Source organism: Takifugu flavidus, chromosome 16, assembly GCF_003711565.1.
Source record: "Takifugu flavidus isolate HTHZ2018 chromosome 16, ASM371156v2, whole genome shotgun sequence".
Taxonomy (NCBI): Eukaryota; Metazoa; Chordata; class Actinopteri; order Tetraodontiformes; family Tetraodontidae; genus Takifugu; species Takifugu flavidus.
The window spans coordinates 13,550-39,708 of NC_079535.1; the positions used below are offsets into that span (position 1 = coordinate 13,550).

A 26,159-nucleotide genomic window follows, 5' to 3' on the forward strand; every position below is an offset into this window, starting at 1 on the left:
TTAAAACATTCCGCTGTGCCAGGGGTTCCACGTCTATGGAATCGTTTCACTGCCATTTGAATCGATTCATTCCAGGTTTGTGCTAAATGTTCATGATCACTCTTTATAATGAGAATTCAGGCCAGGGGATTTAATGGTCTTTTGCTTTTAAATTTGTTGGCCTATTAGCCACAGTGATTTGGGGTTCTGACGAACTATTACCTTATAAATAGTGTTCTCTTTGTGTAACTCTTCACTTTTTCTCATTTATCAGGAATCTCTTACACTTTACTTCCTTTACTTGTTTTTTCAAGGGAACAGTGCGAACCTGCTGAACTATCCAAATCTACCTTTTGGAAGGACTCAGTCGCTGGAATCAAGACCGGGCCGCTGCTGCTGTCACATCTGAACCTTCAACTTTGCGCACGTACACAGGGGAGTTGGTTCATTGTGTGAACAGCAACTACGAGAAGGTGTTTGGCAGGAAACTTGTTCCAGGGTTTTCACCACCTGCAAAATATACAGGTAGTGTCAAATGTGCCTGTGTGCATTGTTTTTATTTGAGTTTGGGATGGTTCGGTTATTCAAAATCTCCCAATTTAATATTTCTCAGGAGAACTCATTGGGGTGCAGTACTTTCTGAGGCAGAATAATGAACCTCTTCAAGACATGCACCCCAATTCTGAGGAGACATCCCAGTTGATGGAGGACTTAGATGTTGAGGAGCCAAAAGATCTAGATGAGGGATTTGAGGATTTTTTGGGAAGTGAAGCAACAATTGCGGATCTGATGGTTTCTAATCCCATCAAAGAAATCTACCCCCCTCCAGCTGTTCTTTGTACTTCAGCAGTTCCTCCTCCACCTTCAGCAGTGCCTCCTCCACCTTCAGCAGTGCCTCCGCCACCTCCAGCAGTGCCTCCACCACTTTCAGCTGTGCTTCCTCCACCTTCAGCAGTGCCTCCACCACCTCCAGCAGTGCCTTCACCACCTCCAGCAGTGCCTCCTCCACCTTCAGCATGGCCTCCTCCACCTTCAGCCGTGCCTCCTCTTCAGTCAACTACAGTTTTGCTTCAGCCCCAGCTTCCTTCTTCCATGTCCTCTTCACAACAGGATGTAAGTGATAAATAAATATATTCTCAGTCGATCTATAGAGAGTCCCCAACTATTCTATCCTGCCTGCTCCCCGGTGAATCCTGTCTGCTGTCTATTCCTGATAATAAAGCTGTGTTCCGTCGAACTCTAGTGTCGCATTTGGGTTCTCATCGGGTTCCTGACATCTGTCTGTCTGTCCTGTCTGTCTGCAAGAATTTAAGTAGTGACAAGGAAATTGTGATGCCACAGAACCTAAATATCAGTTTTTATTTTCCAGGCTGTAGACAACCGCAGCATTCCTGGAATGGACCGTGTAGATGAACTGGCTGAATACTTGGTGGAGCTACGAGAGCAGACAGGATTGACCCTGAACAATCAACAAGTTAGCACCATTCTGGGTTTGTGGCAGAGTCTTGACAAATTTGACAAAGACAGGATTGTGTATGCTGCAAGACATCAGGACCGGTTGCTAACTGGACGCTTCAGGTCTCCTAAAAAGAAGGCTGTGTTCACTCCTGGGGTAGAAAGCACAAAACGGTGTGTTCTTGGCTCAAGTGGTTTACCAGCTCAGTGGCCAAACTGCTGTCGCCTGATTGAGACCATCTTCGTGAGGCTGTGCAACATTCACACGAGCCCCAAAAAAAGAGGACAACACAGCGTATCTCGATGGTCTCTAATTTTACAGGACTACAAAAAGATCCGGCAGCTGGTTCTGTGCAATGGGACACTAATGCAGCAGACAACCCTTCAACTTGTTGTAGTGAACCAGACCACCCTCATGCAGTGGTATAACCAACGGTTGAAGGGTCAGGAGGTGTCTGTTCTTTTGCAAGGTGTGCAACTGCCAGTCGCACGGCCAGTGGCAGCTGACCCATTGCCCTTTGCAAAAACAAAACCCATCTCTCTGCCACAGTACCAACACCAGCCCCCAGCTTACCAGCTGCACACATACAATATGCCAGCAAATACAGCTGGACATGCAAAACTGAGGTTACGGTAAATTGATCCTGCAGTTGCCTCCAGTGGACCATCAGCCACCCTCTTTCAGTCCTCGGTCACACAAGCTCCAGATTCCTCAGCTCCCAACAGAGCGAGGCCCATTCTGCCGAAGTTTGTAGTGCCGCAGTTTGTTTTGGTACCACGCTGACCATTTCCTCTGCAAACACTTCTCCTGCTCCAGAGCCCCGTGTTTCCACTGTCTCAGATGTGAAACAAAAAAGAAAGTATAATCGGACGGTCACTGCTAATTCTTGTAGAGCTTGCGGACAGTTCAGGACGGTGGAGACTGGCCACAGCCAGTACAAAGGAAAAATATACTGTCCAAACACTGAGGCTAAAGCACACTTGATACTGAAATAAACCAAGAGTTGTACAATTTTGGATTAAACTTTTAATACATTTGATCAGTATGCCTTGAGAAATGAAAAGTTAAACTGTTTTCTGCCATTTTTGCTCTGAAAAAAAACAAAAGAACAACCACAACAAAAGATCTGAACAGACGGATGTGTGTCAAAAAAAATTCGTATTCATTAAAAAATTCCAACAGTTAACTCAGTTTTTATCTACACTCCTGATAATTGGCACTTGACACAGAGAATTTAACTTAGCAAAATACTCATTGGTCAAACATGGTAATTTAACATCATCTCTGGAAATTGTCCATTCATTAAGCTACACTGTTCAGATCAAAACTGATCCTGAAACAGTGAATTGTATTGGAATTTCTATTTAGTAATTGTCTGTTTCTGAGAAATAAAAGAAAGAAACAGTCTGGTGGTTGGAGACATTTCTGTGTAAAAGCCAAAGTCTCATTAGGAGCCCTCTGATGGCTGCATATAGTTGGACACCTCAATGAGATTGTGGTCTGGATCCCTGAAGTACAGGGTGGTGATGGTGCCCACAGCTCCAGTCCTTTCCACTGGACCGTCCTCGATCTCAACGCCACAGGCCTAAAAGAACACCGTGAATGAACCGAGTGGACTTTATCTCAAAGTATCACGCAGGAAATGTGGTGGCAGCAGCGGGTCAAATACCTACAGATGTGCAGCTACTTGGGCCAGAGGGCTTCTGGTTATGGATGGTCAGCGGAGCCTGAAGTTGGATGCTTTGCTTTGGGCTCAAACTCCTGCCCCAGCTGGTGAAGGTTGAACTTCTGCTGGCCAAACCCCAGAGCTTTACGGTTTCCCTTAAAATACAAGAAATGTGTTTCCGCTGCGCCGCAGGACACAAATAAAACACCCATAGTCTGCCTTCTACTCGCATCTTCTTCAGCCTGACACGTGTCGATATGACCTATGGGTCATGGTAACTTCTGACATCCCTTGAAAGTGATGACATGCATGCCGAGGGTCGTGGTGTAGAAGTTGACCGTGTCTGACACACTTCGCACGGTTAGAACTAAATGATCTAAATGGCTCGCTTCAACCTGGCAAGTTGTTTTTAACCTGAACCCCCCAACAGTGACTGTCTGTGAAGGAAACAATGATTAAGATGTGCACCTTCAATATAGCTGTCAAGAAGGTATAAATGGTGTTAGCGAAACGACGCCACTCCGTAGCCAAAGGAAGTACGTAATGCAGCCAGTATCCACAAATCTGCTCCGATCCTTGTATAAAAAGAATTGACCTACTTTATATGACATTACCTTTCAAATCTCTGCCGATATTTTCACTGTTAATAGTTAGCTTCGCTTTATCTTTCATATAATAAGAATATAATGTTCGGGATCTGAGGATTGGGGTTAAATGAATTAAGGTTGGGCTTTTATTGCATTTGAATTTCATCATGTGACTCAAATCATCACTAAACACAGGAGTAATTTCAGATTTTAGTCACAAATACAACAAATATTCAGGAATTTCAGGAAAAGAAAATGGATCATTTAAAATGAAGCAGTTCAAAAAAGAAAAACTGATTAGGCCATTGCCACCCATCGGCTGCCAAACAATCGGAACAGGCAGAGTCCCTGTGGGGTCATCCTTATTTCTTCGTCGTCGTACTCGTCATCCATGATGTATTCACGCAGTCGACGCTGGCAGTTGCGACGACGACGACGGGCGGGTTTTTTGACCTTTGGAGGCTTGGGCTCCACTAGAACACAATTATGAAAGTCTGTTAGTGTTTAGAAGTTTCTCCCTTCCTGGGACTCGCATTCATTTCACAACAAAGCCAGATATTTACATTTCAGAGTCCAGACCGGCTGGTCTTCGTCGGTTTGCCACAATTCTTCAGTGTGTTCCCCTGTTCAGAAACACCATCCTCATGATCATCACCATCTAATCTATTGCTTTCACATGTGAATTATGGGTTAATTTCTTCTCACCAGAGTCTGGTGGCTGGCCGCTGTGGGCCTCACTGCTCAGACACTTCTGGTCTCGCAAGCTGCCGTTTCCTGTTGTGTGGGCCCTTTGCTCGCTAGAACCAGCATATTCAGTTGGCTGACCGCCGTCGTCGGCTTTGGTCTGACAGCCCTGATCCTTGGTCTCTGCTTGTGCGTGGCACTGCTCCTCCAACATGGCCAGGCAGAGGAAGACATGGATCACATGTGTTTGACAGCTGTCAAAGCCAGCCTTTTCACATCTGCTTGTGCACTTCTTCGTGTCACCTACAGTATGTGGAGCGTACGCTCTGAGCGCTCACCTGCAGTCTGACTCTTGGCTCTTCTAACCAGAAGATATGCATGAGCATTTCTACGGTGCAGAAAGTGTCCGTATTGTTATTCCTGATGGACCCTGATTTGACAAACTCCTGGAATCCATCCATGTATTCAATCAGATACCACTGGGAAAAGTGTAAGAAAGGAAGCTTTTTTATTACCATCCCTCTGAAAATGAATAATTAGTAGTGAAGCTGAATTATTTTTTGTGCTTTTTTTAAAAAATAATCCACTCCAGCTTCTGATTCTGCAGCAACATCTGAATTACCTTGATCATATCTGCTACTTGCAATTTAGAATTTGTCAATAAAGCTATGCTATGATACAAACTACAGTTTAAAACACTGCTGTGCTCCTACAAAGAACAGCATTTGCACTGCTATGCTCTTTAAACATTTTTATTATCGTGAATTTTTCAATCAAATATCTTCCATTTGATAATGCCCAAAGCGGGATTCGAACTCTCCCTTTGGGGTCTTCAGGAGCTTTCGATCTGATTGGCTGGTTCTCTGTTACAGCGATTCTCGACTGGCCCGCACCGGTCCGTGTTCGATTCCCGGCCAGTGCACATTGCTTTGAACTTGATTTTATTTATGGGAGTTGAATCTTATTTGATTTTTTTTGGAAGACGTTTCACCTCCCATCCACCTCCCACACATGTTATGTTGTTTTTTTATACATCAATTAAATAACTTTTTTCCTTTTTAGTTTGTGATTCATTGCTGGAATAGTTACAGGGGTGCTGATTTATAAGCTGTCATACGATCCTCTTTCCCACCATACAGTAATTTCTAAAGAGGATACTTGGTCCTAAAAATTGTGATGCAATGCTTGACAGTCACCACGGTAAAACCAAAAACATGTGTGTAAAGAAAATTGATTCTTCAAACCAAAGTCACGCCTGGATTCGAACCAACAACCTTCCGCAAAAAAAAGCCAGTGGCGTAAACCACTGGTTCAAAAAAGCCATAATTAAATATTCTTCACACAGATGTTTTTGTTTACATGCTGTGAAAATATGGTGTTCACGTTGACACAGAAATCACATCCACAGATCATATTCAAATTATGGCTTTTTTGAACCATATATGACCTCTTTGCAGTGGGTCAATGTGACTGGATAGGTCAGTGGTTTACGCCACTGACTTTGTTGCGGAAGGTTATTGTTTTGAATCGAGGCGAGACTTTGGTTTGAAGAATCAATATTCTTCATGCACATGTTTTTGTTTTTTTATACATCAATTAAATAACTTTTTTCCTTTTTAGTTTGTGATTTATTGCTGGAATAGTTACAGGGGTGCTGATTTATAAGCTGTCATACGATCCTCTTTCCCACCATACAGTAATTTCTAAATAGGATACTTGGTACTAAAAATGATGATACAATGCATGACAGTCACCACGGTGAAACCAAAAACATCTGTCTTAAGAAGATTGATTGTTTAAACCAAAGTCTCACCTGGATTCGAACCGACAACCTGAAACATGTTTCCCAAAGTTCAAAACTTTTTTCGTCACTGTTGGATAAAAGTCTAATCCACCTCTGGCTGGCATGACTGGGCCCATAACCTGCAAGAGTGGACATTTCTGCAGCAGGTTATGGGCACTCAGGAGACGGCTGAAAAAAACACACGACGCTAGTCTGGGAGTTCACACATGTGACCGTCTATTTTGCGCATGCTCATAAAACCTGCCGGCATCTCAAACGAAGCAGCACATCATGTAACAGCGTTTGACGTAAACGTGAGAATGCGATGGCCGGGAATCGAACCCGGGTCAACTGCTTGGAAAGCAGCTACGCGCACAACAATACCACCATCGCGACGTGGTCAACAACTGCCCAGCACATCTGGAAGCGAAGACAAAATGGCACCAAAGGACTTGAGGGAAAGACTTTTCCTATGTAAATGATGTGATGCAGCATCTTTTAACTGCTGCTGTCTTTCAATGCCCATTTTGTACAGTTCAATTTAATCCAAGTGCGTAACAACATGCAAGAGCTCAAAGGCAGCGGGCTCGCGCTCCTCACGTCAGCGTGCGCTCACCTCCACTTGACGGACGCAACAGAGAGGAAGGGGAACGTAAGGTGGTTGTTGAGAAACATTGTAATTTAGTGTACTAAGTTGTGATATATAATTTTCAGTCATCATGTTGAGCCTGTTTATTTATTTTTTTAAAGTTCCGTTCCCCATGATTAAGCAGGAAGACGACTGATTTCGTTAATCGCTAATAAATATGCCCAGGTGGCTAAAAGACAATTTTGTCCCAGGAAGGATTTATTTGCCAGCTTCAGCGCAGGTAAAGCTGCAAAACCCAACAGTGTTGTGCGTCATTACGCGTAGTGATGCCAAGCTCTTCACCACGGTATAGCTGTGAAATATGACGGCAGCATGTTGTGCAAATTACAAGAACGAATAGATTCCCGTGTTACATTCCAAAATGCATCACATTATAGCAAATCTTGTTGCTAAAGTCCACGAAACCCTAATATTCATATGAACCGTTGAAAGTGACAAGTCAACACCGAGGGTTCAACACCAGAAAAGAACAAAATCAAGTCACATCAGGCTAACTGAGACAACTGTAAATTTTTTCTTTGAACTGAAGTTAATCTGTGCAGTGCAGAAGGAACACAGGAAACCGTCATAGAGAGTGCTGCTCTTTCTATGATGGGTTTTAATTGCGGGGGCGAATTAACACTTGTGCTCAAATGTGACATCTCCACTCTTTCTGTATCGGTGGAAGACACAACTGTTTACCTCCACCTGTTTGAATGCCTTGGTGATGGACTGTAAATGGACATGTGGATGAACATCATTAGCTGAGCTGTGCTGGCGCTGTCTACCGACTTGTCGCGCTGGATGTTGAACCACCTGCACTAAGCAAGATCTTGGTCCAGTTGCTCTGTTAAGTTCTCAGACAGATGACACTCTTCTAGCAATCGTACTTGCTCCAAGGTGGACATCGGACAGTGCAGAGGTGACATCAGAACCATGTTTCTCATGTTTGAAGATTGTGTTAGCGACGAGCATCAAAGCTTGCCCAACCCTAAAAGGCTTTCTTGTTCTTTATCACAAAATGTTGAGCTATAAACAACGCTACGGTTGCGTTGAAAAAAGTCTGTGGCTTGTCTAAAGCTGCCTTTAACTCACGGCTTTTTCTGTCCTTAATGCGCTGCCGGGTGGGTAGTTCACATCAAAGCTCTTGTGGCAGGCTCTGTAGTGTTTCTTCATGTTGTGTGCTTTGATACTGCAACTGTTTTCCCACACATGAGACGCAAACATTTTTCTTTGAATGATGTAAAAAAGCACTCTTTCTCCTATTCACTGTGGAAATAGTTTGCCTTTTTGCACTTTTATGTCATGATATTTTGGGCTAAACGGTAAGCAGGCTTCAAATTTGGAGTTCATAGTCCCCTGATGAATGATCTTCAGGTGATTCGTATCTTCATCCAGGGTCCTCCAGCGTCTTTCACAGTTCATTTTGAATTTCTGAGTCCATTCCAACATACTGTACTTGTCACCCCACTGTAGATCCCCAACTACTGTCCTGGAACAGAAAGAGAGAGGTGCCAGTATTCTTGCAACAAAACATTGGTTTCGTTAAAAGGAGTACAGTACACATAACAGAACATGAGTATCACGATTAAGTAAATTATGTGATCATTTTCCCTTGGCTACCAGTACTACGACAGAGAAATGAAAACATAAACGCCATTAAATACAAAGGATAACATAAGAATATATCTTGACGAATTATACTGGATATTTGTCAACCATGTTGTTGGCAATGTCTTCCTCATCTGAATCAACTGAAGCTTTATCACTTAAGAGCAGCATGTGAGTCTGATTGCCAGGCATCACCACACCAATCCAACGCCATATCATTGCCTTGGCACAAATTAATGCCAAAGTACAAAAACAAAACATCACACCCAGTGGCACTACGACTGCGCTGAGAACCTGAATTAACATAGCTCCCATTGGACCAAATTTGTCCTGAATCCATGCCGTCGCAGATGTTTCTGCGCCTTCAGAAGGACCGAATGCATCTCTTATTTTCTTCAAAGGGTCGATTACATTAGTCATATTATGACCATTGTCCGGAGGCAATGGTCATAATATGACATAATGATGACATAATATGGCATCTCCTGTCAAATTCAAAGACACACACAAACCTCCTTCTTTGACCAAGATGTAATCTAAAGCCATGTCATGTTTTAATAACATAAGTCAGTTCCAGAGTGAACTGCTGCTCGCTCTCCCTTGCAAGGTACCTGTGTTTGTGTCTATTGTTGATTCACGCAGGGTTTTACTGCTGCTACTACTGTTTCAACTCTAACACTATAAAAGGCTTTGAACATCTCTCCAACACACAAGCTCCGAAGCCTCGGTATCATTTGTCCATCACTAATTATCTTGCTCTCTTAGACAAAAAAACAAACAAACAATAGCATCTGCAGCAAAAGGTTAGCGTGCGGTAGTGATAGGCAAATGATACTGAGGCTTCAGCGCTTGTGTCACTCTTCCCGAAGCGGAGTGATTCGAAACACTGTGTCGGAGCTTGTATCAAAACACCAGTGTCACGTAACCGAACGTCATCGCTGTTTTGCTTCGCGCTTCATTGCTTTAAAATGTTTCAAAGCCTTTCAATGGCTCAGCCTTTCAGTGTGTGTCATTGGCTCATGGCGTTTCAATGCATTTTGAGACAGATTTGAGTGGTTTGATGGCATATCAGCTATATAAGATGCATTAATATGCTTCAAAATTGTTGGGTTGTGAGGAGATAGAGATTTGGAGAGTGAGAGTTAGAGTATTTTGGCAAGTTTCATGGTGAGTACCACCAATAAGTGACGTTCTAGAGTTTGTGAGGACAAATAACTTTTCTGCTTCTGTGAAAAATCATTCCAAATCAAACATATGACAAATGACAAACCATTATCTTTAAAGGTTTTCCTAAAAACACTTCACACACACACAAAAATAAATGTTTCTGAATTCAAACACCATGATGATTTGCAAAGTAGGAAGGATCTCTAATCCTGTTAGGGACTTTTAGTAGTTTTTAAATAAATCTCAAAGTGTTCAATGACCCCTTAACCAACACTGAACCCTTAATATAATTTGCATTTATTCTTTGGGTTAATCTTGAATGTGTTTTAGAGTAAGGGGGAGACCATCTGCATATTTTATTGTAAAGACGATATAATCATTATTTGGTATGAATGAACAAAACCCCTGGACGAGCACACAATGAACTTTTATTAGTGTCATGGGATTGAAACAGTGCCAGTGCTTCAGTCGTGCTCTTTGGAGGTTGCTATGGCTTCAGTTGTCCACCAGATGTCACCGTCACTGAAGTCTCGAAGCTTTGAATCTTTTTCGACACAATTGTTTGGAAAGCCTCAGTGCTTCATGAGGCTTCACTTTCCCACTCCTAAAGATAATTCAATAATTTTCATCACTGTGGTTTTTGGTGTGTTTTATTTTTTTTTTTTGCCGTGGATTCATTAGTGGACCATGTATTCTGCCAAAGAAACGAGAAAACCTGAACCTGGACTGATGAGAGCCACGTGATCTGCAATTGTGCCAGTGTTTGTGTATTTGATGCGTGAGCCTCTGGTGAGTAAACTTCACTGATATTATATACCGTATTTTCCGGACTATAAGCCGCTACTTTTTTCCTACACTTTAAACACTGCGGCTTATTCTCCGGTGCGGCTTATTTATGTATTTTTCTATCGGCCGCTAGGGGCACTCGAGCAGAAAAGGTAAGAGTGAGACAGGTGGAATTTATGTGTCGAGGAAGACGCAAGTTTAATGTAACTTCGCGCTTTGTGTATGAATAAAATTAGCATAAACAGACCCTCATCATGGAAAATGCAAGAAGAAATGCATATGACGCAGCTATTATCGTTTGCGGTGAGGGCTGAGGCAGGTTACACCACACACCCACCAAATGTCTTTAAACGTTCCAATAGTCACATCCGCAGGCAAAAGTATAGCCCACACGGTTTGACTGGGCTCACCTTTTTGCCCGGGAAAAATAGCCGGATGCATGTCGGAGCTCTGCCAAGGTTTATACTCAAAATTTTGTCCACGAACAACAACAGGAAACATTTTGTTAGGAGAGCTCTCCTTTTTCGAACGCAAGGTATAGTCAGAAGTTAGCAGTTTTGAAAACTTTCCCTTCCTTAATGACCTACACCATCTCTCCATACCTTCCAACTGTTTTTCTAACATCTTCTGAGCTTCAGGAGTTTAGTCAAGTTAATGTCTAAACGACACTGTTCCATACTCCTTTCAAGATTTCTCAGGGAACGTTGTTTCTCCTCAGAAGAAGAACAATTGCTGTCTGAATCTTCATCAGTGTCTGACCCTGAACTGTCATTGGTCAGATCTTGACCAGACTTGGCACTCTTCTTAGATTTATTGCCTCGCTTTTCTGCCTTAGCCAACACACGCTTGATGACAGGATCATAACCACCTATGGCATCATCGTCCTCCAAGAGCAGTGTTTTTCTTGATTTGGATTTTGGAGTTGTTGGATAAATGTACATAACTGTTTTCGCCTTTCCCTTTTCAACAGTTTGGTTGTCCTCATCCTTAATTTTATATTTACCTTTCTGGCTAAGAACAGGAAGTTGTAGATAGATATCGGTGGAGTCAACTTCTAAGTCATACGGTGGAGGGTTTTTCAGAGGAGCCGTTAAAAAGGAGCATTAATCTTTTCCACTAGCGCTGCTGTTTGTTTGGTGGTTCTTTCAATAACTTGTTTTGCTGTTCTGTTTTTCTCTTTTAAAGCTGCTCTCAACTTCTGTCCCTCTTGATCAGAAACTTGCAACATTGCGAGCTCAGTCCGTCTTTTTTCTGCATGAGACTTCCCCTTTTTGCCTTCTTTCTCATTTGCCTTGGAGGCGGTAGCAAGTGTACTGATTGTTTGAATCACATCAGGGTTGAGGGTACCTTCAACCGGCCAAGGTTGTTCAATATCTGGCCAACGCTTGTTCCATTTCTTTGAGGCTTTTAATAGGCCTTTAATAAGAGGATTATTTTTCTGTACCACCTCAATTGGGGTCATGCGTTTAAGTGTTTTGCTTTCCACCTTTGACATTTTCGTGTAGTAGATATATTGTAAAAAGAATCTGTTGGATCGCAATACCTCTCGTGTGTAGCTGCTAATCCGCGTGTTCTTTGAATGAAGACTCCAAGAAGAAAAATGTCAATTTCAAAATGTATTTAGCAACAGAACCAATTCGAGATACAAATATTGGAGAGCTCCAGGCCAATTCATAACCCTACAATAACAGAGTCAATTGCCAGGGCATGAAGTCTGACAACCTAACTATCCCTTGGCCCAGTCTTTAATAGAAACACAAATGCAAATTATCAATGTTCATACAATCCAATCCAGTTTCTCTGCTGGGATGACCTCGTCCTCTTCTTCCAGTCTCCTTTGGTGTTGATACAGTCCTTCTTCTCCATTATCTTCCCGGGTGGCCAGATCAAAGTTCCCATTCTTCATGCAAATAAACTCATCAACCTGATGTCCCGTTTATAATTAATAATTAATATGAGAATGTAGAAATATAAAGAATACAAAAGGAAACAACAAAGCAGAATTATAATAAAGTATTAATAAAGAAAAGTATATAAATGAGGTTAGAAAAAAGTTAAAAATTTATAAATTCCCTATTACTCTCAAACTAATTCAATCTGACTCTAAACCATCCAGAATGGGGTGCAAAACAACTTTTGTATGTATTTATCCAAAAAGATTATGTATATATAAATTTAATTAGCCTTAGTGTAAGACCATTATGTTACCATCAGTAGGTCAACTCCTCCTCTTGTCTGCCCCCTAAAGGAATCAAGTTCAGATGTGTCAAAAATGTAAAGTGGAAAAAGAAAAAAATCAGTAGTTCATAAGCTATTAAACTCCTTCAAGAAAAATACAAAGTGTATAATTCTTGTATTATTCTTATTGATTTTATTAAGCTATAACAATTATTATTATTAAACAATTACTTAATTATAAACAATAATCTTACAAGTAAATAAACCTGTTGCATTTACGCCCCAGTATATTTCTTAAAAAATCCCAACACACATTAAAGAATTCAGCGCTGTTCTAAAAGGAGGAAGCAAGTGTGTGTTCAGCTTTTTCCTCTGATAAAGACTGTCACTTTAAAAAGTGAAAAGAAATTGAATGAGGAGGGACTCTCCGCCTCACTCCTAGTGGGAGCCAACTAGCTCCACCTCTTGATGTCTAGAACCACTTCCTGTTCACTTCTAGTCGCCAGAAAGTGAACATCTGTTCTCACTACTCCGAATTGGTCGCTGATTGCAGGCCCAACACACAGCTGCAGACTGTGAGCCATACCCTGAGATCCAAAAGATCCAAATTAACCCTAACAATGGATAGAAATATTTTTTTTCAAAATCAATTTTAAATAAAGCTTTCCATATATATTATGGTATGGTCCCCTCCTGGGCTACTACCTTATCGTGGTGGAGGGGTTTGCGTGTCCCAATGATCCCAGGAGCTCCGTTGTCTGGGGCTATATGCCCCTGGTAGGGCCACCCATGGCAAACAGGTCCTAGGTGAGGGATCAGACAAAGCGTAGCCCAGACCTCCTAATGATGAAAAACATTGGTACCAGGTTTCCCTTGCCCGGATGCGGGTCACCGGGGCCCCCTCCTGGAGCCAGGCCTGGGGGTGGGGCACATTGACGAGCACCTGGTGGCCGGAACTCTGCCCATGGAGTCCGGCCGGGCACAGCCCGAAGAGGCAACATGGGACCCCCTTCCCGTGGGCTCAACACCTGCAGGAGGGGTTCACTACCAGGACCGCCCTTAGGTCGCTGCCTTCCCAGCAGTTGACCCGGGTTCGATTCCTGGCCATCGCATTCAAATTCTCACTTTTACGTCGAACGCTATTACATAATGTGCCGCTGCGTTTGAGATGCCGGCAGGTTTTATGAGCATGCGCAAAATAGACGGTCACATGTGTGAACTCCCAGACTAGCGTCGTGTGTTTTTTCCAGCCATCTCCAGACTGCCTGAGGGTTTGACTGCTGCAGAAATGTCCACTCTTGCAGGTTATGGGCCCAGTCATGCCGGCCAGAGGTGGTTTAGACTTTTATCCAACAGTGACGAAAAAAGTTTTGAACTTTGGGAAACATGTTTCATGGCGCACGGGGGCTTGCACAGCCTCAGAGGCATAATTGAGAAAGGACCGGAGGCCGATGAGGATGACGTAGAAGTTTTCGCTGAAGATGAGGCAAAGAACGGTGAGGCATATGCGCAATTAGTGGACAACAAGAGTTTGTCCTTGGTAATGAGAGATGCAAAATGTGACGGAAGAAGAGCGCTGGAGATTCTACAAGAGCACTACGCGGGAACAGATAAACCCCGCATTGTAAGTTTGTATTGCGAGCCTTCCTCACTCTGCAAGGTGCCAAGGGGAGTCCCGCTCCGTTACAGCCACGCCTGCTGTCGCGCTGTCCCGGGGACTCTCACTCCGCCCCAGCATTGTCTCTTTTATTAAAACAGGCATGATTACATGGCAGGAGGCGTTTCTTTAGTTCCATAGTTTGCATCAACCGAGTCACATTGCCCATAGTTGACCATATTGAAGCGGCTCTCGGCCTACGCACGGGTGCACAGCCTTCAGTACCCTAACCCAAGCAGATATCACACATTGTTGTTTTGTCCTCCTTCTCACAAACACGCTCACATACGGTTTCCCCAGTCCACTTTACCCCAGTTAATCCTCCTCGCATTATCAACAAAACTACTCTACTTTTATTAAAATAGCTATAACATAAAATGCTATTCGCTATATTTCACAACAAAGGCCAGCAATGAGACAGTTACAGACTACATTGTTCGACCACAGATGATATTCACATCATTTAGAAGAGCAGAGAAGCAAATAAGTGATGGGCTTCAAATAGCAATGCTACTAAAAGGGCTACGTGATTCATATAAGCCATTTGTTGTGCATATCACCCCGACAAATGACACGCTAACTTTTGGAGAATTCAAGACAAAACTGCAAAGTTACAAAAGTACTGAGAAAGAACAGGAAGAAAGGTAACCTAAGAGGGAGAGAAAGACCCCAGAATATTGTGGTGAATTTTCTTCTGATGGTAACCGAGATGTGTTGATGAGGAAGGAATCTTCACAGACTTGGTTGGAAGAGATGTTTATTGGAGAGAAAAGTCAGGCATCAATCGGACACTGCAGTTTGTCCGCGGGAGGTCTTGTGGTCCTGACGTTAAAATCTCCGAAGGGCTTAGTTCGGTAGCCCCTTATATATGGTCAAGTAAACACATTCTTCTCTGAGGACCTCATAACACAATATAGCCAACCAAATAGTACAGAGTCCAGTCCATAAGAAGAAGACACAGGAGCCTGTTGGCCCCAGGACTCCCTCTTAGCAGCTCCTCACACAGGAAAAAACAAGACATTCAATCACAAGCACATGAAAACACAGGTGACAGGACACATATGCAACATGTGTAAGATGGCGCCAGGATGGCTGACAAACAAGTTAAGTTCTTACAGAGGTCAAGGCCTGCAGAGAATAGATACACAGGCTTCAGATACTACATGATTGTGAATTAATGTTGTTGTTTGTTTTTTTTTAAATGTAGGTCACCCACACGGTCGTCCGGGATGACCACTCAAGGCGCCCGCACGGCATGCTCTAAAAATAGCACTGGTCACAATAGATTTTTTTTTTTTTTTTTTAAAGTTGCTTTAATTTTTTGAAAAAATGCTTACATTAATGCCGATTTTTAAACAATGTTAAAAAACGGAACTTTTTTTTATGCACGCCATTATGAAGCCACCTCTTTTGAAGGCGAAGGTCATTAGTGCGTGGTCGTGTCCACCTTGGAGCAAGTACGATTGCTAGAAGAGTGTCATCTGTCTGAGAACTTAACAGAGCAACTGGACCGAGATCTCGCTTAGTGCAGGTGGTTCAACATCCAGCGCGACGAGTCGGTAGACAGCGCCAGCACAGCTCAGCTAATGATGTTCTTCCACATGTCCATTTACAGTCCATCACCAAGGCATTCAAACAGGTGGAGGTAAACAGTTGTGTCTTCCACCGATACAGAAAGAGTGGAGATGTCACTTGGTTATTGTGCGCCACGATGCAAGTTGATTAGATGCTGCAATAGACCAGTGACATTGCCTCTGGTAAATGCAAATGAATTGAAGTGGTCACATTTGAGCACAAGTGTTAATTCGCCCCCGCAATTAAAACCCACCATAGAAAGAGCAGCACTCTCTATGACGGTTTCCTGTGTTCCTTCTGCACTGCACAGATTAAATTAAATTCAAAGAAAAAACGTACAATTGTCTCAGTTAGCCTGATGTGACTTGATTTTGTTCTTTTCTGGTGTTGAACCCTCGGTGTTGACTTGTCACTTTCAACGGTTCATATGAATATTAGGGTTTCGTGGACTTTAGCAACAAGATTTGCTATAATGTGATGCATTTTGGAATGTAACACGGGAATCTATTCGTTCTTGTAATTTGCACAACATGCTGCCGTCATATTTCACAGCTATACCGTGGTGAAGAGCTTGGCGTCACCACGCGTAATGACGCACAACACTATTGAGTTTTGCAGCTTTACCTGCGCTGAAGCCGGCAAATAATTCCTTCCTGGGACAAAATTGTCTTTTAGCCACCTGGGCGTATTTATTAGCGATTAACGAAATCAGTCGTCTTCCTGCTTAATCATGGGGAACGGGACTTTAAAAAAAAACAACAAAAAAACAGGATCAACATGGGCGTGACCTGAATCGAAAGGTTGATGCCAGTGTTAATTCTTGGGCCATAAAACTATGACTGAAAATTATATATCACAACTTAGTACACTAAATTACAATGTTTCTCAACAACCACCTTACGTTCCCCTTCCTCTCTGTTGCGTCCGTCAAGTGGAGGTGAGCGCACGCTGACGTGAGGAGCGCGAGCCCGCTGCCTTTGAGTTCTTGCGTGTTGTTACGCACTTGGATTAAATTGAACTGTACAAAATGGGCACTAAAAGACAGCGGCAGTTAAAAGATGCTGCATCACATCATTTACATAGGAAAAGTCTTTCCCTCAAGTCCTTTGGTGCCATTTGTCTTCGCTTCCAGATGTGCTGGGCAGATGCTGCCCGCGTCGCGATGGTGGTATAGTGGTGAGCATAGCTGCCTTCCAAGCAGTTGACCCGGGTTCGATTCCCGGCCATCGCATCCAAATTCTCACTTTTACGTCGAACGCTATTACATAATGTGCCGCTGCGTTTGAGATGCCGGCAGGTTTTATGAGCATGCGCAAAATAGACGGTCACATGTGTGAACTCCCAGACTAGCGTCGTGTGTTTTTTCCAGCCGTCTCCAGACTGCCTGAGGGTTTGACTGCTGCAGAAATGTCCACTCTTGCAGGTTATGGGCCCAGTCATGCCGGCCAGAGGTGGTTTAGACTTTTATCCAACAGTGACGAAAAAAGTTTTGAACTTTGGGAAACATGTTTCATGGCGCACGGGGGCTTGCACAGCCTCAGAGGCATAATTGAGAAAGGACCGGAGGCCGATGAGGATGACGTAGAAGTTTTCGCTGAAGATGAGGCAAAGAACGGTGAGGCATATGCGCAATTAGTGGACAACAAGAGTTTGTCCTTGGTAATGAGAGATGCAAAACGTGACGGAAGAAGAGCGCTGGAGATTCTACAAGAGCACTACGCGGGAACAGATAAACCCTGCATTGTAAGTTTGTATTGCGAGCCTTCCTCACTCTGCAAGGTGTCGTCGAAATCACCCTCAGAACTGTACTCAGACAGGCGCACGAACGAAGTTCACCACAAATTGAGACCAGACGTCAAAGTTCCTTTTCTACCTTGGCCAAGGGGAGTCCCGCTCCGTTACAGCCACGCCTGCTGTCGCGCTGTCCCGGGGACTCTCACTCCGCCCCAGCATTGTCTCTTTTATTAAAACAGGCATGATTACATGGCAGGAGGCGTTTCTTTAGTTCCATAGTTTGCATCAACCGAGTCACATTGCCCATAGTTGACCATATTGAAGCGGCTCTCGGCCTACGCACGGGTGCACAGCCTTCAGTACCCTAACCCAAGCAGATATCACACATTGTTGTTTTGTCCTCCTTCTCACAAACACGCTCACATACGGTTTCCCCAGTCCACTTTACCCCAGTTAATCCTCCTCGCATTATCAACAAAACTACTCTACTTTTATTAAAATAGCTATAACATAAAATGCTATTCGCTATATTTCACAACAAAGGCCAGCAATGAGACAGTTACAGACTACATTGTTCGACCACAGATGATATTCACATCATTTAGAAGAGCAGAGAAGCAAATAAGTGATGGGCTTCAAATAGCAATGCTACTAAAAGGGCTACGTGATTCATATAAGCCATTTGTTGTGCATATCACCCCGACAAATGACACGCTAACTTTTGGAGAATTCAAGACAAAACTGCAAAGTTACAAAAGTACTGAGAAAGAACAGGAAGAAAGGTAACCTAAGAGGGAGAGAAAGACCCCAGAATATTGTGGTGAATTTTCTTCTGATGGTAACCGAGATGTGTTGATGAGGAAGGAATCTTCACAGACTTGGTTGGAAGAGATGTTTATTGGAGAGAAAAGTCAGGCATCAATCGGACACTGCAGTTTGTCCGCGGGAGGTCTTGTGGTCCTGACGTTAAAATCTCCGAAGGGCTTAGTTCGGTAGCCCCTTATATATGGTCAAGTAAACACATTCTTCTCTGAGGACCTCATAACACAATATAGCCAACCAAATAGTACAGAGTCCAGTCCATAAGAAGAAGACACAGGAGCCTGTTGGCCCCAGGACTCCCTCTTAGCAGCTCCTCACACAGGAAAAAACAAGACATTCAATCACAAGCACATGAAAACACAGGTGACAGGACACATATGCAACATGTGTAAGATGGCGCCAGGATGGCTGACAAACAAGTTAAGTTCTTACAGAGGTCAAGGCCTGCAGAGAATAGATACACAGGCTTCAGATACTACATGATTGTGAATTAATGTTGTTGTTTGTTTTTTTTAAATGTAGGTCACCCACACGGTCGTCCGGGATGACCACTCAAGGCGCCCGCACGGCATGCTCTAAAAATAGCACTGGTCACAATAGATTTTTTTTATTTTTTTTTTTAAAGTTGCTTTAATTTTTTGAAAAAATGCTTACATTAATGCCGATTTTTAAACAATGTTAAAAAACGGAACTTTTTTTTATGCACGCCATTATGAAGCCACCTCTTTTGAAGGCGAAGGTCATTAGTGCGTGGTCGTGTCCACCTTGGAGCAAGTACGATTGCTAGAAGAGTGTCATCTGTCTGAGAACTTAACAGAGCAACTGGACCGAGATCTCGCTTAGTGCAGGTGGTTCAACATCCAGCGCGACGAGTCGGTAGACAGCGCCAGCACAGCTCAGCTAATGATGTTCTTCCACATGTCCATTTACAGTCCATCACCAAGGCATTCAAACAGGTGGAGGTAAACAGTTGTGTCTTCCACCGATACAGAAAGAGTGGAGATGTCACTTGGTTATTGTGCGCCACGATGCAAGTTGATTAGATGCTGCAATAGACCAGTGACATTGCCTCTGGTAAATGCAAATGAATTGAAGTGGTCACATTTGAGCACAAGTGTTAATTCGCCCCCGCAATTAAAACCCACCATAGAAAGAGCAGCACTCTCTATGACGGTTTCCTGTGTTCCTTCTGCACTGCACAGATTAAATTAAATTCAAAGAAAAAACGTACAATTGTCTCAGTTAGCCTGATGTGACTTGATTTTGTTCTTTTCTGGTGTTGAACCCTCGGTGTTGACTTGTCACTTTCAACGGTTCATATGAATATTAGGGTTTCGTGGACTTTAGCAACAAGATTTGCTATAATGTGATGCATTTTGGAATGTAACACGGGAATCTATTCGTTCTTGTAATTTGCACAACATGCTGCCGTCATATTTCACAGCTATACCGTGGTGAAGAGCTTGGCGTCACCACGCGTAATGACGCACAACACTATTGAGTTTTGCAGCTTTACCTGCGCTGAAGCCGGCAAATAATTCCTTCCTGGGACAAAATTGTCTTTTAGCCACCTGGGCGTATTTATTAGCGATTAACGAAATCAGTCGTCTTCCTGCTTAATCATGGGGAACGGGACTTTAAAAAAAAACAACAAAAAAACAGGATCAACATGGGCGTGACCTGAATCGAAAGGTTGATGCCAGTGTTAATTCTTGGGCCATAAAACTATGACTGAAAATTATATATCACAACTTAGTACACTAAATTACAATGTTTCTCAACAACCACCTTACGTTCCCCTTCCTCTCTGTTGCGTCCGTCAAGTGGAGGTGAGCGCACGCTGACGTGAGGAGCGCGAGCCCGCTGCCTTTGAGTTCTTGCGTGTTGTTACGCACTTGGATTAAATTGAACTGTACAAAATGGGCACTAAAAGACAGCGGCAGTTAAAAGATGCTGCATCACATCATTTACATAGGAAAAGTCTTTCCCTCAAGTCCTTTGGTGCCATTTGTCTTCGCTTCCAGATGTGCTGGGCAGATGCTGCCCGCGTCGCGATGGTGGTATAGTGGTGAGCATAGCTGCCTTCCAAGCAGTTGACCCGGGTTCGATTCCCGGCCATCGCATCCAAATTCTCACTTTTACGTCGAACGCTATTACATAATGTGCCGCTGCGTTTGAGATGCCGGCAGGTTTTATGAGCATGCGCAAAATAGACGGTCACATGTGTGAACTCCCAGACTAGTCGTCGTGTGTTTTTTCCAGCCGTCTCCAGACTGCCTGAGGGTTTGACTGCTGCAGAAATGTCCACTCTTGCAGGTTATGGGCCCAGTCATGCCGGCCAGAGGTGGTTTAGACTTTTATCCAACAGTGACGAAAAAAGTTTTGAACTTTGGGAAACATGTTTCATGGCGCACGGGGGCTTGCACAGCCTCAGAGGCATAATTGAGAAAGGACCGGAGGCCGATGAGGATGACGTAGAAGTTTTCGCTGAAGATGAGGCAAAGAACGGTGAGGCATATGCGCAATTAGTGGACAACAAGAGTTTGTCCTTGGTAATGAGAGATGCAAAACGTGACGGAAGAAGAGCGCTGGAGATTCTACAAGAGCACTACGCGGGAACAGATAAACCCCGCATTGTAAGTTTGTATTGCGAGCCTTCCTCACTCTGCAAGGTGTCGTCGAAATCACCCTCAGAACTGTACTCAGACAGGCGCACGAACGAAGTTCACACAAATTGAGACCAGACGTCAAAGTTCCTTTTCTACCTTGGCCAAGGGGAGTCCCGCTCCGTTACAGCCACGCCTGCTGTCGCGCTGTCCCGGGGACTCTCACTCCGCCCCAGCATTGTCTCTTTTATTAAAACAGGCATGATTACATGGCAGGAGGCGTTTCTTTAGTTCCATAGTTTGCATCAACCGAGTCACATTGCCCATAGTTGACCATATTGAAGCGGCTCTCGGCCTACGCACGGGTGCACAGCCTTCAGTACCCTAACCCAAGCAGATATCACACATTGTTGTTTTGTCCTCCTTCTCACAAACACGCTCACATACGGTTTCCCCAGTCCACTTTACCCCAGTTAATCCTCCTCGCATTATCAACGAAACTACTCTACTTTTATTAAAATAGCTATAACATAAAATGCTATTCGCTATATTTCACAACAAAGGCCAGCAATGAGACAGTTACAGACTACATTGTTCGACCACAGATGATATTCACATCATTTAGAAGAGCAGAGAAGCAAATAAGTGATGGGCTTCAAATAGCAATGCTACTAAAAGGGCTACGTGATTCATATAAGCCATTTGTTGTGCATATCACCCCGACAAATGACACGCTAACTTTTGGAGAATTCAAGACAAAACTGCAAAGTTACAAAAGTACTGAGAAAGAACAGGAAGAAAGGTAACCTAAGAGGGAGAGAAAGACCCCAGAATATTGTGGTGAATTTTCTTCTGATGGTAACCGAGATGTGTTGATGAGGAAGGAATCTTCACAGACTTGGTTGGAAGAGATGTTTATTGGAGAGAAAAGTCAGGCATCAATCGGACACTGCAGTTTGTCCGCGGGAGGTCTTGTGGTCCTGACGTTAAAATCTCCGAAGGGCTTAGTTCGGTAGCCCCTTATATATGGTCAAGTAAACACATCTTCTCTGAGGACCTCATAACACAATATAGCCAACCAAATAGTACAGAGTCCAGTCCATAAGAAGAAGACACAGGAGCCTGTTGGCCCCAGGACTCCCTCTTAGCAGCTCCTCACACAGGAAAAAACAAGACATTCAATCACAAGCACATGAAAACACAGGTGACAGGACACATATGCAACATGTGTAAGATGGCGCCAGGATGGCTGACAAACAAGTTAAGTTCTTACAGAGGTCAAGGCCTGCAGAGAATAGATACACAGGCTTCAGATACTACATGATTGTGAATTAATGTTGTTGTTTGTTTTTTTTTAAATGTAGGTCACCCACACGGTCGTCCGGGATGACCACTCAAGGCGCCCGCACGGCATGCTCTAAAAATAGCACTGGTCACAATAGATTTTTTTTTTTTTTTTTTTAAAGTTGCTTTAATTTTTTGAAAAAATGCTTACATTAATGCCGATTTTTAAACAATGTTAAAAAACGGAACTTTTTTTTATGCACGCCATTATGAAGCCACCTCTTTTGAAGGCGAAGGTCATTAGTGCGTGGTCGTGTCCACCTTGGAGCAAGTACGATTGCTAGAAGAGTGTCATCTGTCTGAGAACTTAACAGAGCAACTGGACCGAGATCTCGCTTAGTGCAGGTGGTTCAACATCCAGCGCGACGAGTCGGTAGACAGCGCCAGCACAGCTCAGCTAATGATGTTCTTCCACATGTCCATTTACAGTCCATCACCAAGGCATTCAAACAGGTGGAGGTAAACAGTTGTGTCTTCCACCGATACAGAAAGAGTGGAGATGTCACTTGGTTATTGTGCGCCACGATGCAAGTTGATTAGATGCTGCAATAGACCAGTGACATTGTCTCTGGTAAATGCAAATGAATTGAAGTGGTCACATTTGAGCACAAGTGTTAATTCCCCCGCAATTAAAACCCACCATAGAAAGAGCAGCACTCTCTATGACGGTTTCCTGTGTTCCTTCTGCACTGCACAGATTAAATTAAATTCAAAGAAAAAACGTACAATTGTCTCAGTTAGCCTGATGTGACTTGATTTTGTTCTTTTCTGGTGTTGAACCCTCGGTGTTGACTTGTCACTTTCAACGGTTCATATGAATATTAGGGTTTCGTGGACTTTAGCAACAAGATTTGCTATAATGTGATGCATTTTGGAATGTAACACGGGAATCTATTCGTTCTTGTAATTTGCACAACATGCTGCCGTCATATTTCACAGCTATACCGTGGTGAAGAGCTTGGCGTCACCACGCGTAATGACGCACAACACTATTGAGTTTTGCAGCTTTACCTGCGCTGAAGCCGGCAAATAATTCCTTCCTGGGACAAAATTGTCTTTTAGCCACCTGGGCGTATTTATTAGCGATTAACGAAATCAGTCGTCTTCCTGCTTAATCATGGGGAACGGGACTTTAAAAAAAAACAACAAAAAAACAGGATCAACATGGGCGTGACCTGAATCGAAAGGTTGATGCCAGTGTTAATTCTTGGGCCATAAAACTATGACTGAAAATTATATATCACAACTTAGTACACTAAATTACAATGTTTCTCAACAACCACCTTACGTTCCCCTTCCTCTCTGTTGCGTCCGTCAAGTGGAGGTGAGCGCACGCTGACGTGAGGAGCGCGAGCCCGCTGCCTTTGAGTTCTTGCGTGTTGTTACGCACTTGGATTAAATTGAACTGTACAAAATGGGCACTAAAAGACAGCGGCAGTTAAAAGATGCTGCATCACATCATTTACATAGGAAAAGTCTTTCCCTCAAGTCCTTTGGTGCCATTTGTCTTCGCTTCCAGATGTGCTGGGCAGATGCTGCCCGCGTCGCGATGGGGGTATAGTGGTGAGCATAGCTGCCTTCCAAGCAGTTGACCCGGGTTCGATTCCCGGCCATCGCATCCAAATTCTCACTTTTACGTCGAACGCTATTACATAATGTGCCGCTGCGTTTGAGATGCCGGCAGGTTTTATGAGCATGCGCAAAATAGACGGTCACATGTGTGAACTCCCAGACTAGCGTCGTGTGTTTTTTCCAGCCGTCTCCAGACTGCCTGAGGGTTTGACTGCTGCAGAAATGTCCACTCTTGCAGGTTATGGGCCCAGTCATGCCGGCCAGAGGTGGTTTAGACTTTTATCCAACAGTGACGAAAAAAGTTTTGAACTTTGGGAAACATGTTTCATGGCGCACGGGGGCTTGCACAGCCTCAGAGGCATAATTGAGAAAGGACCGGAGGCCGATGAGGATGACGTAGAAGTTTTCGCTGAAGATGAGGCAAAGAACGGTGAGGCATATGCGCAATTAGTGGACAACAAGAGTTTGTCCTTGGTAATGAGAGATGCAAAACGTGACGGAAGAAGAGCGCTGGAGATTCTACAAGAGCACTACGCGGGAACAGATAAACCCCGCATTGTAAGTTTGTATTGCGAGCCTTCCTCACTCTGCAAGGTGTCGTCAATCCCTCAGAACTGTACTCAGACAGGCGCACGAACGAAGTTCACCACAAATTGAGACCAGACGTCAAAGTTCCTTTTCTACCTTGGCCAAGGGGAGTCCCGCTCCGTTACAGCCACGCCTGCTGTCGCGCTGTCCCGGGGACTCTCACTCCGCCCCAGCATTGTCTCTTTTATTAAAACAGGCATGATTACATGGCAGGAGGCGTTTCTTTAGTTCCATAGTTTGCATCAACCGAGTCACATTGCCCATAGTTGACCATATTGAAGCGGCTCTCGGCCTACGCACGGGTGCACAGCCTTCAGTACCCTAACCCAAGCAGATATCACACATTGTTGTTTTGTCCTCCTTCTCACAAACACGCTCACATACGGTTTCCCCAGTCCACTTTACCCCAGTTAATCCTCCTCGCATTATCAACAAAACTACTCTACTTTTATTAAAATAGCTAAACAAAATGCTATTCGCTATATTTCACAACAAAGGCCAGCAATGAGACAGTTACAGACTACATTGTTCGACCACAGATGATATTCACATCATTTAGAAGAGCAGAGAAGCAAATAAGTGATGGGCTTCAAATAGCAATGCTACTAAAAGGGCTACGTGATTCATATAAGCCATTTGTTGTGCATATCACCCCGACAAATGACACGCTAACTTTTGGAGAATTCAAGACAAAACTGCAAAGTTACAAAAGTACTGAGAAAGAACAGGAAGAAAGGTAACCTAAGAGGGAGAGAAAGACCCCAGAATATTGTGGTGAATTTTCTTCTGATGGTAACCGAGATGTGTTGATGAGGAAGGAATCTTCACAGACTTGGTTGGAAGAGATGTTTATTGGAGAGAAAAGTCAGGCATCAATCGGACACTGCAGTTTGTCCGCGGGAGGTCTTGTTGTCCTGACGTTAAAATCTCCGAAGGGCTAAGTTCGGTAGCCCTTTATATATGGTCAAGTAAAACATTCTTCTCTGAGGACGTGTCCACCTTGGAGCAAGTACGATTGCTAGAAGAGTGTCATCTGTCTGAGAACTTAACAGAGCAACTGGACCGAGATCTCGCTTAGTGCAGGTGGTTCAACATCCAGCGCGACGAGTCGGTAGACAGCGCCAGCACAGCTCAGCTAATGATGTTCTTCCACATGTCCATTTACAGTCCATCACCAAGGCATTCAAACAGGTGGAGGTAAACAGTTGTGTCTTCCACCGATACAGAAAGAGTGGAGATGTCACTTGGTTATTGTGCGCCACGATGCAAGTTGATTAGATGCTGCAATAGACCAGTGACATTGTCTCTGGTAAATGCAAATGAATTGAAGTGGTCACATTTGAGCACAAGTGTTAATTCGCCCCCGCAATTAAAACCCATCATAGAAAGAGCAGCACTCTCTATGACGGTTTCCTGTGTTCCTTCTGCACTGCACAGATTAAATTAAATTCAAAGAAAAAACTTACAATTGTCTCAGTTAGCCTGATGTGACTTGATTTTGTTCTTTTCTGGTGTTGAACCCTCGGTGTTGACTTGTCACTTTCAACGGTTCATATGAATATTAGGGTTTCGTGGACTTTAGCAACAAGATTTGCTATAATGTGATGCATTTTGGAATGTAACACGGGAATCTATTCGTTCTTGTAATTTGCACAACATGCTGCCGTCATATTTCACAGCTATACTGTGGTGAAGAGCTTGGCGTCACCACGCGTAATGACGCACAACACTATTGA

The 26,159-nt window shown here is 43.6% G+C and overlaps 1 protein-coding gene and 3 non-coding genes across 4 annotated transcripts; all 4 read left to right on the top strand.

The window, feature by feature from the left end:
- The first annotated feature begins 317 nt into the window (after window positions 1-317).
- LOC130513044 (zinc finger protein 318-like) lies at window positions 318-2,602 on the top strand. The gene is made up of 3 exons (XM_057011580.1): window positions 318-504; window positions 593-1,092; window positions 1,349-2,602. The coding sequence occupies exons 2-3, from the start codon at window positions 649-651 to the stop codon at window positions 2,069-2,071; spliced, it is 1,167 nt and encodes a 388-aa protein (XP_056867560.1). The 5' UTR covers window positions 318-504; window positions 593-648; the 3' UTR covers window positions 2,072-2,602.
- Window positions 2,603-16,916: 14,314 nt separating this feature from the next.
- trnag-ucc (transfer RNA glycine (anticodon UCC)) lies at window positions 16,917-16,988 on the top strand. Its single transcript has one exon. It is a non-coding gene; the product is annotated as a tRNA-Gly (tRNA).
- A 3,376-nt stretch (window positions 16,989-20,364) lies between these two features.
- trnag-ucc (transfer RNA glycine (anticodon UCC)) lies at window positions 20,365-20,436 on the top strand. The gene has a single exon. It is a non-coding gene; the product is annotated as a tRNA-Gly (tRNA).
- A 3,373-nt stretch (window positions 20,437-23,809) lies between these two features.
- trnag-ucc (transfer RNA glycine (anticodon UCC)) lies at window positions 23,810-23,881 on the top strand. Its single transcript has one exon. It is a non-coding gene; the product is annotated as a tRNA-Gly (tRNA).
- Window positions 23,882-26,159: the final 2,278 nt, after the last annotated feature.

Coding starts and splice junctions, on each gene's coding strand:
- LOC130513044 (XM_057011580.1), top strand. CDS start 649: ATGCACCCCAATTCTGAGGAGACATCCCAGTTGATGGAGGACTTAGAT. Junction 1,093..1,348: donor TGTCCTCTTCACAACAGGAT/GTAAGTGATAAA, acceptor TTTATTTTCCAG/GCTGTAGACAACCGCAGCAT.